This window comes from Pangasianodon hypophthalmus, chromosome 11 (assembly GCF_027358585.1).
Source record: "Pangasianodon hypophthalmus isolate fPanHyp1 chromosome 11, fPanHyp1.pri, whole genome shotgun sequence".
Taxonomy (NCBI): Eukaryota; Metazoa; Chordata; class Actinopteri; order Siluriformes; family Pangasiidae; genus Pangasianodon; species Pangasianodon hypophthalmus.
This window is the reverse complement of record NC_069720.1, coordinates 7,191,380-7,206,153: the sequence shown is the minus strand read 5'-3', so window position 1 is coordinate 7,206,153 and position 14,774 is coordinate 7,191,380. Positions and strand designations below refer to the sequence as shown.

Genomic DNA, 14,774 nt, shown 5'->3' with positions numbered 1-14,774 from the left:
TAAAAAAAAAAGTTTTAAACAATGACAAAAAATGATTTAAAAGCCAATGATTAGTAAATGTTTTTTGCAGAGTTCTTATGAGAATGGCTTAAATGATGTTTAGTGTGGAAAAGAGGAGGACAGTGGGAGATTTTAATGTGCCCACCTACTACAAACACACCAATCAGTGAATAGGTGTTTAAAATTTAAATGCTCAGAAAAAATCCAGATAAATGCAGCATGCAGTAAAGGGTTAATTTTGTGATGCAACAGTGTACTCACATTTCTGTCAGGGGAAATGAGCAGACCCTGATGGGTAATGGTGCACTGGGAAAGGTGCTGTAATTGGTCAGGGACAAAATTAGGGAAAAATAATATTCTTGAATAACTCAGGTGTTTAAGCATCTTAATTTTAATTTCTTGTCCAAGATGAAGGCTGTGAAATATTCAGGATCACAGCCACAACTCAGAAGAGCAACATTCAGTGAGCATATATGCATTTCAGCAGGATTTTAAAACACAAGAATAAAACAGAAACAAAACACTCATTCAGACCCCGTTGTTAAAGTCACCCTAAACCTCACCCTTTATATCATACTGTTTTATGAATAAAAACTCTTTTTGTGTTGACTGGTTGATTATTACATATTATTACTAATGATTAATTATTAAAATTGTTCATTATTATTACTGTACATTATTATTACCTCTACTGCTGTATGTAGGGGCATTTCTAATTTGCATATTAAGGTATATGCACTTTAATGTCCAATGAGGGTAAAAGTTTTTTCTGTTTTTCTAATGGTAGTTTTCGTGAAACCACCACAAACCTGACTTCCGAATATGTTTTGGGTGACTTTAATGCAATTTACAAATATCTGCATGACTAAAATATTATAAATAAAAACACACTGACATGAACATGATTCATTTGCATCTTCATCCTTCATGTCCACTTAATAAAAGACAAATTTATCTTCTGGATCATTCCTGTTTGGTTAGAGTTAGTCCATGTTGTGCGTCTTAATCACAAAAAAAACCCTGAGTCTTTAGCAGCACTGTTTTTCACAGAGATGCTGAGGAAAGAACTCGGCCCACGTTTAAGACTACACGGCAAGCGTGTAAGCTCTGTGAGCTCTCTATGTAGCTTGCCATGTAATTGTGTCTTTGCGTTTTGTTTGACGTCATTGATCTCCCTTGCCATGACAGCACAGGTATCAGGTGCTTCCACTGGCAGGTCTGCATGGGGACATGAATACATACAGTGTATAGTATCACCACTGCATACAGAAATATCATAAAGAGAAACTGATCTTTTTATGACATTTTAAATCTACGACACTGCACACATGGTCACATACCCAGTCACTCCCATGTAAGAAATCCACTCTCCTGTACTAAACTAGATGAACTCCAGTCCTTCGTATTTCACATCTCCGATCTTTGTCTCAGGCAACAGGACTCGTCCGTCCAGTGTGAAGGCTGTGATGTAGGTGGCGATTTTGCCTGCGTCCTCCTCAGACTTCAGTGCCAAGACCATGTTGTCATGGGTGTTGGGAATGAACCTGAAGGCTGAGAAGCCGTGGGTGGGGAGCAGACGCCCGACACGGGACACCGATATGTGGCTGAAATCAGCTGTGCAGGTCAGGAGCAGGTTGGTGGCGCGGCGCTCGTCAGCTGTTTCCTCATAGCGTTCAGAGCTGGCGCGGCGTGGGAGGAAGAACCAGCGCTGTTGTCGTTCACTCCACCCTGCCGATTCGTGTATCAAATAACCTGAGAAGGACAAGAAGGACAGGAGTTATGACCCGTGGGCTTTTTTTTGTTACGGGATTATGCAAATATCACTGCATGTGTGTGTGTTCTTTCTCCTCTTCTAGATCTGAGTGTCTTCAGCAACACATAGTTTAAAATCAAATTAACTAGTTATTACTAGTTACTACCACTACTACTACTACTAGTAGTAATAGTAACAAGTACTCCAAAGTATTGTCCAAGTATTTATTGATACATTCCACATTAACTTATTCAGTTATTCATACTGTATACTGGGTAGAGACAACAGAGTTTAGAGACAATTGTTTGCACTGGTTCCTCTATCCGATACTGTATGCGTGCACTGTCTCACACTGTTGTGTATCTGCACTTAGCAGTCCTGTGTACAGTGATACTGCATGATGTGTTGCACCATGGTCCTGAAGAAATGACATTCTGTTCTAATGTATAGAGATATATATCGAGGAATGTCAATAAAAACCCAATTGACTTGAGAAAACACAAATCTCTGTAGTGAAGTGGCCATCCAGGATCTGGATGCTGAGGTCATTATTGATGTTTTACAGGAGCTTCGGGTTCACACAGTAGAAATGGCCATTGTTCCAAAAACAGGACTCAGCCACACACAAAAGAGTATACTAGAATATGCTGGTTCATATTTCAGAGAAGCAAGCATGAAAGTTCAAGTCAGATGTTCAATGTCACAATCTCTTTTGTTAAAAGTGCTATGCAAATACTGAGCTGAAATGAACTGAATTGAAAAGAGGCAGGACTGCAGCTGTGTGTGTGTGTGTGTGTGTGTGTGTGTGTGTGTGCAGCTGCCTATCGGTCAACTTGCTGTCAAAACAAAAAAGGAGCCAACTAATATGTTCAAAATTGTATATTATATTTTGTATATTCATAAACTGATCTATATTTTTGACAAAACTAGTTCTTAAGTCCTTATTAAGAGCGAAATAAACAAGAGATAGATCATTAAAGTGCACATTCAGCAAAAGTGCATTTGAGAAGTCACACTTCAAACTTCTGTGAAATTTCCCTTTAAATGCCTTAAGATTAGGGTTAGGGTTACACTTTAATTCACACACAAAAGGTTCAGTTATAGCAATGCCAAGGGTATTTTGAGCCCGAAGAGGCACAACTGCAAGTATTTACTTCCAAGGTTTTACAGCGTTTGGAATCAAGCTTTAATAAATGGCATACATGGTAGTGCTGCATTTCAGTTTTCTATGTTCGATGACAGAGATATGGTGTCATCGAGGCTGAATCGCAGCTGTGTCCTGGCAGCCAGATTGGGATGAGTTCACTCCATGGTGGTATGTGGGTCGGATAACAGTGGGCTGGCAAAGGGCCATCACTCATTTATTATCTAGGTCATGAACTGTACTGAGTCTCTGTGAAAAGTTTAGCATCATACTGGCAGATTTGTGGTATGGTACTGATGAGAGAGCTATTTACTGTATAGCTAATTTATTTTTGTTTCGGTTTAACTATTTTGTTTAGGTTTTGCTCCATCATGGGCCACCATGAGCCACCAGATCACCTTTGGCACAGATTCTTCAACTCTCTGGAACTGTACTGGAGGGATTCACCATTCTTCCAAAAGATATTCCTTTAACTGGTGTTTTGATGATAAAGGTGATTAGTCAGAAGACGTCTGTATTGAATTGATTCTAAGGGGATAAGTGGAGCCAAACAATGCCAACAAAACAAATGAACGCTCCCCACAGAGACTGTTTTTCCTTTAATTTGTGACTCATCTATATATTGTGTATGAGTGTTTAAGATTAAATCATATGACAGGAACTTTAAATGTTGCAATACAATTGTCATAAAAATGGTTCACATCCCCTTATTGCTTTATTTCAGTTCATGGCTGTTTTAAATACGGCAATCTTGTTCTATTAATCGGTAAATAAATACGACTACACTTTAAATGTAACTCTCTATCTATAAGGAATGTCCAAGGTCTTTAATAATATCACTGTGCATTAGCAAAATACAGCTAAATACTGCTCGCATTTTCAGTCATCTTTTTTTCTACGGCTTATGTAGTCATCCATCCATCCATTTTCTGTACCGCTTATCATACATAGGGTCCCAGGGAACTCAGGGTACAAGGCGGGGGACAAGTCTTTGGACTGGGGAAGGAAACCGGAGGCGATATTCAAACCCCCCAACCCCAGAGGTGCAAGGCAAACGTGCTAACCACTAATCCTCTGTGCCTCCCTTATCTAGTCATATTAACCATTTATTAATGTTAATTTGGGTGGTCTACTGAACACAAAGAGCTCCTCACATTCTGGAGACTCACTGTCCTACAGTGCATCAAGTCATGAAAGGCAATATTAAGTATATACAGAGGAATGTGAAAAGGCCAAATGGTCAAGCAGTTGGCCTTCATCACTGAAGCTGACTGTATCAGATTTAGAATCTCATTTTGTGAAGTGTGTTTTGCTTTATGAGCTTTTATACCAGGTGGTTTGATGCCTGCTGCACCCCTCAGCGCGATGTAATGGGGCACCCAGTTCTCGTGGTGAATGTCACCCTGGAAGCCGATGACTTTCACCCACTGGGGGTCGTTGTTGACGAATTCACCTGTGGTGGTCGTCCACTCCTTCCCCAGCCCACCCACGTACAGGTGCTCGTCCTTCACTGCCAACCACTCTGCCTTAAAACCTGCTCACAGCATAAACACAAGGACAAGCATCTTTAATATCATGTTTCACTACAGTCTATTCCCCTGTGAAATCTGAGCACAATTATTCAATTTTGAAAAAAAAAAAAAATATATAAAAATATAAAATAAAAAATATATATATACACACACATACACACTTTCTAGTGCTCTAGACCAACAAACAGTGCATATATAAACAGTACATAGTAGCGAGATATATATATATATATATATATATATATATATATATATATATATATATATATATATATATATATATATATATGATGTATACACACAAAATTATAATATTCTGTCTGCATGCCATTTCCTTTATTTCTCCTTTTACAAATATTGCAATGCTATATTTTATTCAAACAGTAACAACTGTTCACTTCTAACCAGATATTAAACATTTTTTTATTTTTTACTATAAAAATTATTCATAAACTATAAAAATAAATTGCCTCTGAACCAAACAAAGAAAAATAAGACATGAAATCATTTCCATTTTCTTTTTTTAAAACAACACTGAAATAACTAGAAAGTTTGGTGTAGAAAATGGCAATCGGCAGTATAAGTATGTGGTGTGGGAATATTTTAAATTTAACTCTCCTATTGCTTTCCTCTCACCTTTGGAAACGCTGCCATCTCCATCAGGCAGGATGACCCAGGGTACAGCCCGGTTGTCTTCAATGCGGTACACCACGCCCGTTCGATCGTCTACACTGTACAGATGTCCATTAAACGCCACCAGGTCGGAAAGCTCCATCCCACGCCCTTTTTCTGATAAATGGCTCTCCAGCACCACCTTGTCCGGGTCCCACTCTACCTCCACATGTTCCCCGTTGTCTGACACTAGAAGGTGGCCTCGCTGCATGTAGCTGAACCAGGTATTGCCTTTGGTGCTGCGCGAGTTTGTGTCCAAGTCTGCGATCACGGCTATGCGGTAGCGGACACCGTTAGCAGTGCGCTCTGGTGGGCTCAGAGGGTATGTGTGGTTGTAACGGGCCTCTGTTCTGGCCGTCGCATCCCGAATCAGCCGATGAGTACCAGCACGACGCAGTGATGGAAAGAGTTGTGTCTCCGCTGTAGCGCCCCCCGCTGTTTGGTGCAGATAGAGCAGCAAGCCCAAGGCTAATATAGCTACCACTGTGATGGCCCTCCATTTGAAATGGAAGCGGGGGTCAGAGCTAGCACTGCTGATGGAGGCCAAGGAGGGCAGGGAACGCATGGAGATCCTGGTGGTCATCAGGTCATTAGAAGGTGGAGCTAAAGGGAGGAAGTGAGGACAGAGAAACTGAAATCAAGAGCCTGGAAATAGGAGCAGGAGAGAGAGTGAGAATGAGAGTGAGAGAGCAAGAGTTTTATACCCATATGCCAAGCCTATATTTGCCTAAGGAAGGTTGTTTGTCTTCAGCTTTGACTATCAGATTTCCACACGTCCCTGAAAAAGATCCATAAGGGAGTAGAATTTGGTCCTAGCAAACCAGTTACCAGCGAGGCCTCTCAGCCTGCAATCAACAACACAGTAGCTTCAAATCATTCTACCTAATAATAGTTATCCAGTTATTTATAGGTGGCAAAACACTCTATTTCTGACTTTAAGATGAAAAATCGATTTTGATCATCCAAAAATCTTTTCTGTAATTAAATGCCCAAACTATATACTTGGTTTAAACAGCACTTTCTAGCTACACAATCGCCTGCTTCCAAACAAAAAAAACAAAAAAATAAATAAAATAAATTTGTATAGACAATTTTAATTTCAAAATAAAACTACATTATCATGCAAATGACCTCTAGCTTTCTGGTTCAATTCTGCCTTGAAAGGAGATTTTGGTTGTCCACAATGGTTGATCCAATAAAATCACTGTTCAGCTCCATGGTGAAATTTTATTTTTTTTTTTTATCAATTACACTAAATCCTAAACCACATCATCAAGTTTATGAGACATTAGTTAATTAAAATAACCCGACTCTCAAAATTGTGATCTTTAAATGGTTATCTCCTATTGCATACCCGATTCTGATTATATAGCCACCATGAAATGTACATGTTTAGGTCCACAAAAATGATTCAGTGGGTGTTATAGGTACATTAGTTCAGTTAGCTAGGCTCATCAACCTATCATTGGGCTAATGTACAAGTCTCGAGTCATTGCTTAGTTACCATGCTGTACAACTGGCTACTGTTGTGTAAATCATTTGTAAAGACTTGTGTTGACCTGTGACAAATGTGAGCTCAAGTACTAGACATTAAGTAGCCACCTAGATAAGAGTACCTTCACCCACAGTACAGTAAATGAGTGACGTCAATAAAATCAACATCAACTCTTCCCTAGTGCTGATGAACACACTCTGAGTCCTAGAACTCTGTCAGTGTAAGTTCATGGAGCTTATTCCTCTTATACCACAGCAATTTGCCAACAATTGTAATTTTTTAAAACTTATTGATGAATGACATTATACTATCATTACATTATACTAGCTATAAACAGTCATTCCCTCACCAGCATTTTTTCCCCTCTCTCTTGGCATGTTATAGAGTAATCTACCTATCCTGAAGACTTTCCTGTGGTGGAAAACTTACTGACTGTTAAAATGGGATGACACTGGTGACTCCTGCAATAAATGTCTACTTACAGAATGCTTCAGCATATTAACAATTATGTTTGAATAATATGTTTTTTAATTAATTTATTCTTAGACATAGATTATGTAGATTGTCTGCCACAGAAGTCCCTGGGAAATAGTTGTTACTGCAAAATCCTTCTGACCAATCAGAAGTGAGAATTCAACTGCGCTTTAGTATAATCCACATACATAATCAATAGATTAACGTTACATGTTTAGGAGTGGTTTAAGTACTGCATGTGTTTTGAGGCAAGGTTTCGGGCAAGACAAACTAACTTGTTAGCCTTGTAGTCTCAATGCAAATCTAAAGAAGCAAATACTAGACACCAAACAGGACACCATTTGGATAAATTGCACAAATCAGGTTTTCCACCCAAAGCGCTCCTTAAAAACACTCACTCACAGTGACTGCACTTTTGAATACAGAATGAGGTAATGCTCACATGCAGTACACAGAGGTTACACAAGTTCACCCTTATGCAAAAGCCATGTTTGCATGGTGCAACCCTTTGCAATAGTAATATTTACATTTTACTTTATCACTTTTGTCATCTGCTTGTTTAAGAATTTCAAAGGCACATTACATAGTATCACTTTTTAGTCAATCATCAACGGTGAACCCAGAGTATCTTTTTTTTTTTTTTGTCTAGAAGGTCTCAGTTCCCCTATTCTCTAACCAGGTATCATACCTTAGGGGCTAATTAACTAAACAATAGTATCAAATAACAGGGACAACACAGCTACATGGCAAACATTACAGGGCATTTACAACCTTAATGTATGTACGCAGTGCATAATTACTAATAAGGCAAAGCATTATCCTTTATAATTTATATAACATAAAAGTTCTACATTTTCATTCAAAAAAGCCAACAGCAAAACAAAAAAATAATAATAATAAAAAAACTGGGGATGAAAGGCAAAGGTGGGTTCTCCAGCTTTGTGCCTGCATGCTTACTCAGTGTACTTCAGATTACTGAAATTGAGAAAAACTCTGAGTTTATGGCTTGTGTTATAAACTACGAACAATTCCTAAGCCAGCATTATGAAGCTGGTGTTAAGGGAACTAAGGGAGGGAGTTAAGCAGCTTTACAGCACAGAGAGAAAACCAAAGGGAACCTAGTGAACATCAAGCATCATTATCCTGAACTCACTGTACTCGCCACAATCATTTGACTAAAAATGGAGGCAAATCTGCATGCCAACCTTTTTTTTTTTTGTTTGTTAACTTACATTTAAAAAAGGCTTTAGTATGTCTTGTTTCAGAGTTGAATTTGTATAGGAAGATATCACCTTATTTACTGAAATCAAGCTGCTTTAAGAGCAAATACCCTTCAGGTGTAATGCTAAATCACTCGAAAGGCTACATAAAAAAAGTCTAGTAATTTTACACTAGAGACAAACTTGATTGTTTCACTCTCACAAACAAAAAAGAAATCTCTAACACAGCTTTACTTAAACTGCAGGCATTTAGTTGTATGTTTACAATCAGACACAATCTAGCAGCCACTAGAGACACATGGATTCCACGTTATTTACCCTTCTTTCTTCTTCTTGCTCTTCTCTGATCATTCTTTCTTCGGTCCATATAGTACACTGTTGCTCGCTTGCAGGAAGAAATTGATCCCAATTTCTCCCTTTCTTCTTCTCTCTTTTAAACCTTTCCCTGTCGGTCTTCATAGGATAAGGAAAAGCCTACCCTTGTAATCATGACTAAGGCAAATTTTCAGTACAGTCGGTTTTGAACTTTTACCTGTGTGGATTATTGATTAGCCTAAGAACAGAAGTGTGCCGCTAAATGGCATTTGGCCCAATGACAGGCATTTTCACACAGCTCTGTGTGGCAGATGCTTTGCGCTTGTTTTTTTGAACACCTGTGGCTGTACACTCCCTCAAGCACCAGCCCTCAGAGCCTCTGAGGACTGACAGACCCAGAGATCACACCATGGCATAAAATATATAAGCTGTCACAACTCACATCTTGATGAATTCATAAAGCTATTAACAGAGGTTCTGGTTGGATTAAGAAGTGGAAACAGTTAATTAAATTCCCTTACAAAAAAATCTCATGAAATTGTAAAAGTTAAAATAAGAATCTCTTAAAAAAAAAAAAAAGAAAGAAATAAAGGGTGTTACTATTCCTTAGGCAAAGAAATAAAATAAGACATGTCACGCTGCTTTAGGAAAATAATCAATAACAGAGCTGTGTTACACAGCCTGACACAAATTCCTCATCTACCACAGCAACTTATATTATTAAGTATAACTTATATTTATTAAGTTGTTAGTTGTTAGCTGTTACTTTTTATCCATTTATAGTTACATGTAATGCTGTAAACATTCATGAAACAAGTTAATTCCTGTTATGACTTATGGTATAGCAGCTATAGACAGTCATTGTTTCTTTCTTGAAGTTAATAAGACAAAAAATAATCACAGCTTGTTATGTTACTGAGTAACTGCAAAGCACAAAGTCCTGTGTCTTGAAGACCTTCCTGTAGAGGAAAACTTCTGTTTATGTGAAGCATCTGCTTTACAAGCCCCTGTGTAAATACTATACGAACAAATACGTTAATATAAACCTGTGATTTGAATTACAGCCAGCATTGCTGTCAGAGCTGTGCTGTTACAGGAAATTAACCAACCAATCAGAATCAAGCATTCAACAGTGGTGGGGTATAAGACATCTTAAAAACATCATATATCTTAAGACATTTTGAGATTAGTTGAAGATGTCTTAGCCCATTTCAAGCTATTACTGTTGGCTAGGTGTCTTCGGCAGGAACTTGGATCAAAAATACAACTGAGTTCTGCTAACAATCAAAACAGATTAAAGGTGCGGCCAAAACATTTCTTTATATACTTTGTTAGAAAAGAATGTAGTAAAACTGGAAAACAAAAAATTCACAAAGAACAAAAATAAATATAAAGGTAAGAGTAAGTAGAGCTGAAGGGACACACCTGTAACCAATGTAATGGCTCATTCTCTCAGGTTTATTAATAATAATGCCTAAGAGACAAGAGAATAGCGAGAAAAAAAAATGGAGTTCACACACAACTAGTGAGCTGGAAGTAAAGATCCTCAATGTGGCCTAGATTAACACGCATGGCTTGTTACACATGACTTATAACACAAATTCTATCAGCTATTACCTATTACTAGTACCATTACTACTACTACACTTATAATCTTTTTGTGTGAAAAATTACGTTCTTAGGGAAAAAAAAGATTCCTCAAAGGTTTGGATAGTTAAGGGTTCTTAGCTTCCCAAAGGGCTTCTACTTGGAACCCTGCATAAAGAAAAACATACTTTTCTATATTTAACCATTTTTCCCTCAAGTTACCCCCAATTTGGCCACCTGCCAATTCCCATCCACTAGCCTGCTCTCCCTGATCATGTCACAGCGATCAACTGAGGAAGATGTAGGCTAACACATGCTTTCTCTGAGACAAGCGAAGCCAGCCAGCCACATCTTTTCAAACTGCTGCTCATGCTGTGTCAATGGAGGTGTAAGACACTTGAAGGAAAGTGCTATCCGCCCTCTTCCACATACATGATCTCACAGATGCCCACAATCAACCAATTTTGCTTTGACATCATTGGGATTTTAAGAACGATTTAACCATTTTTCACCAAAGTGTTTCTAGAAAAATGAATGATAAAATGGAAATTCTTAATTCATTTAACACATTAATGTAAAACCTAGCACTCTTATGAGCTGGCTATAGAGGGTTTGAGGCCTCACAGTGAATATACAAACATGTTGAACCAACATACACAGACTAAATCATAATTAAATTGTTATCATGATTTTGGTGTTGTCAATTAATTAAAAAAATTGAAATGTTGTTATATTTAGCTGGAGTTAGATAACTGGCTAATGCCAGATATTTTGTATTAGTATATTAAATACCAAGCTTATCATTCATATACCTGGGAGGAAATTGTACAGTTGAGTGCAAATATTTGTATTTATCATGAATTCTGAATAACCTCTATCTTATGATTTATCTTCTTCAGTTTGTTCTAGAGGTAAGCAAACTTTTGCACTAAACTGCATATTTATCTATTCAGCTATGTATCTAAAGAAGAACCGGAAGTAACTGCAGTGTTTTCATAATACGAGAGGATGTAGTTAAGCAAAACACACAAAGTTCCCAGAAAAAACAGCTGCTCAAAAAAACTGAAACTTTGTGTACTTCACTAAACTTTTACTACATCCTCTATCTATCTTTTTGTTTTCATTACTTTCGATAATTAAGTGCAATAAACCAATTTGTACCTAAACTGTCCCATTAAATGAGAGAAGTAATTAAAATGTTAATACTGAATAAAATATCTGTGATTATTTCAATCAATATTGTGTGCAGCCCAACCTTAGACCATAATGATTTCTGTTTTCATCTGTTTGCTGTAACAAAGTCACCTATCACTATTGTCAAGTTTGCTGACGACACTGTTGCGGTGGGCCTGATCTCTGATAATGACGAGAAGGCCTACCTGGAGGAGATTAAAAGCCTGGAGAACTGGTGCCAGGAGATCAACCTCCTCCTGAACATCAGCAAGACAAAGAAGTTGATAGTGGACTTTAGCACAAAGCAGAAGTGAAGCTACCACCCCATTAAGATCAACAGAGCCCCAATGGAGAGAGTGGACAGTTTCTGGTACCTTGGTGTTCACATCACACAGGACTTGTCATGGTCCTGTCACATCAACACCCTGGTGAAGAAGATCTGTCGGCATCTTTATCATCTTAGATGCTTAAAGGACTTTAAACTGCCCTCTAAGGTGCTAAGGAACTTTTAAACCTGCACCATCGAGAGCGTCCTGATGGGAAGCATCAGCGCCTGGTTTGGGAACAGAATCAAGCAGGATAGGCAAGCTCTCCAGACGGTGGTGCGATCAGCTGAGCATACCATCCGCACTGACCTCCCTGACCTCAAGTCTATCTACAGCAAGCGATGCTGCATCAAGGTCAGGAAGATAGTGAAGGACCTCAGACATCAGAACAATGAACTCTTCTCTCTTTTGCCATCAGGGAAGCACTTCTGCTCCCTGAAGATCATCAAAGAGAGAATGAGGAGGAGCTTCTTCCCACAGGCCATTTGGGCCCTCAACCAGGACAACACCTAGGACTAGAACTTGACCTTGTTTGCACAACTCCCAAACCCCCTCCATTCCTGTTAATATAACCGTATTACGGTGTATTTATAAATATTTATACATGTTGGCAATTTCACTGCAGCTACCTCAGCCTGATGTTGCACAGCATTACACTGCACAAACAACTGCACATACGCGCACTTTATTACAAATATACTCATACAGTTGCTGCCACTTATCTTTTATATCCCTTATATTATATTTTTATATTATTCTTTTTCTACCTCCAGTTTATATAAATTCTATTTTATGTCACGGACAGACATAAGAAAAAACATTTCACTGCACGTCGTACTGTGTATTGTTGTGAGTGTGACTAATAAATTTGAAAGTCATCCAAGGCATCCTGTTAAATATTTGATAAGGAACTTAAGAACATATGTCAGCTCTAGCAGATACGAAGGCACCTTAAGGGAAGAGGGGCATTTTGGTAGTAAGGCCTATATGATACCTCTCTCTCTCTCTCTCTTTTTTTTTTTTTTTGACTTTTTTCTATTTCTCTAAAAAATGCAGATTCTCAATGAAATGAATTGTAGGGATTGGTCACTCAGAAATAATATTCACACAGCTTAAACAATTATCAAAATGATAGAAATTCAGGAAATTCAGTGGCAAGTGTATAGTATATACTATATAACATCCCTCAGGGTTCAGTGATGGTGATTAGGAACCAAAATATTTCATACCAAGCTTTCATTCTGGTCATTTTAATAATTATAACTTAATGGCAACAAAATATCAAGAATAAGCTTTTAATCTGTAATGGAATAATTTTAATATTTTAAAAGCTTACTGTATAACTAACTGAACTATTTTTTAACAGGCTAGCTAAAGAGGATTCCACGACTACGTAAACACGTATTTCCGTACTACGTAGTATGCAAAAATAGTACGACAGGTTACCATAGTTACCATGTGTGGCCTATTGTTTATCCATACTACTTAGTATGTTAGTATGTGACGTCGGACATTGAAGACATCTTATTGAATAGGCCACTGTTCCGTTTTGGGTTATAACTTTGAGCGTATACATGTTAATGTCTAGCTTACGTAAGTTACGTTAAAGTTCAGTCATTGCTAACTATTAGCTAGCATAGACTACTAGCTAGCACAGTAATGTATTCGAACATAAAGCACATAAACCAAGTATTCATATGAGTTAATAAATATGTAGTGTAAATACGTACAGCTCGAATCTCCGCTCTGAATCAAACTCTGCAGTAGATTAGCGCGCTACATCCGCTCCATCGTTTACACAGCGTCGGTACAGCCAGAGCTCCGTTCCCGTCTCAGCCACCACGACCGCCCTGCGAAGGAAGTCTGCCAACACACCGGTTAGTGCGGAGGATTTTTACCTCCTACCCGCATTGCTCTAAATCCCGCCTCCCCGGCTGTGATTGGCTAAGAGCTTACACTTAAAGAAGTCTGCTGATTGGACGGTCAAGAAGTCGCTCACTTTATAGTAAGAAGCATAGGAAATAACAATAAGGGTCTGTTTATGCTGCATTCACGTCCTGGGTGATTATACTTACAGCTTCCAGCTCGGGAAAAAAACTTCCAGTAGGAACCATGTCGGAATTTTGGGAGCTTTGTTTAGTCCCATCAAACCCGGAAGTGAGGCAACTCATTACATAAACATGCCCTAGGTCATAAACGAGGAAGTAATTTCAAAGTAGGGGTTTTACTTTAGATTTCAGATTATAACGAATCTCATTTGATAAATTTCACCACTAACTTTAAAAAAACATATCGTGATATAGTTAATAAAAACTATAACCACCATTAGCATTAATGCAGCAACAAGATTCAAAGCTAATTATTTTTTAAACAAGGGTAAGTATTTTATGCGACTGGGCTAACAGACACATTCTTATCTAAACCAGGTTAAAGTTTACTCTTTGTTGGTGCAACCCTTTTCTTTCAGGCATTTGGCACAAATCAAATATTCTGCATTATTATACTTGATTAGGTGGTGCCCTTGCCCATGTTTGCCACCCCACATACAAAATTAAAAGTAGACACTCCTCTTTTGGAAACAAAAGTTACAGTTTTTTTTGAGAACATGAGAGATTTATACAGACAGCAGCAGATAAGAGTTAATTTAGCATAATCTAATTCTACACCAATGATTTCAATCCTAGCTCTAGGATTTGTGCAGTGTGGGTAAAGCGTGGCCATAACCTCCTGCACAGTCCTCAGCTTTGACAGTTGGATCCATCTCCTATGTGGGATGGAATAAAAAGACTCTTGTTTCAGCAGTCAATGTGCCCATTGATGGACTAACACACGAGGAATGCAGTTAAAAAAAACCTTGTGTTGTAGTTATATGTGATATAAATGTAACAAAATGTAACAGTAGAGTGAATTCAGGTAATATAGAAAAAGAACATGAAAATGAAGTTGACTTTCTGATCTAAATCAGCATAAACCATTATCTCTAAAGTGCTGCATAAATACTGTACCTCTTCACCATAGAAACTTGATTTCACATGAGAGGGCAGGATGAGCATTAAAGCACAGAAACTTTCGGTATAAATTTA

At 38.1% G+C, this 14,774-nt stretch overlaps 1 protein-coding gene across 7 annotated transcripts; it reads right to left on the bottom strand.

Moving 5' to 3' along the window:
• Positions 1-375: 375 nt before the first annotated feature.
• On the bottom strand, positions 376-13,581 carry cant1b (calcium activated nucleotidase 1b). Of its 7 annotated transcripts, none has more exons than XM_026930568.3 (5): positions 13,422-13,575; positions 5,806-5,946; positions 5,066-5,704; positions 4,228-4,431; positions 376-1,752 (listed from the first exon to the last, which is right to left on the bottom strand). In XM_026930568.3, exons 2-5 carry the CDS (start codon positions 5,807-5,809, stop codon positions 1,382-1,384), a joined length of 1,218 nt encoding a protein of 405 aa, XP_026786369.1. In that variant the 5' UTR covers positions 5,810-5,946; positions 13,422-13,575; the 3' UTR covers positions 376-1,381. The 7 variants fall into 7 exon arrangements, with proteins under 7 accessions (XP_026786369.1, XP_026786368.1, XP_053093995.1 ...); XM_026930567.3 differs by having other exon boundaries at positions 5,806-5,879; positions 13,422-13,573; XM_053238020.1 differs by lacking the exon at positions 13,422-13,575 and adding an exon at positions 8,609-9,005.
• Positions 13,582-14,774: the final 1,193 nt, after the last annotated feature.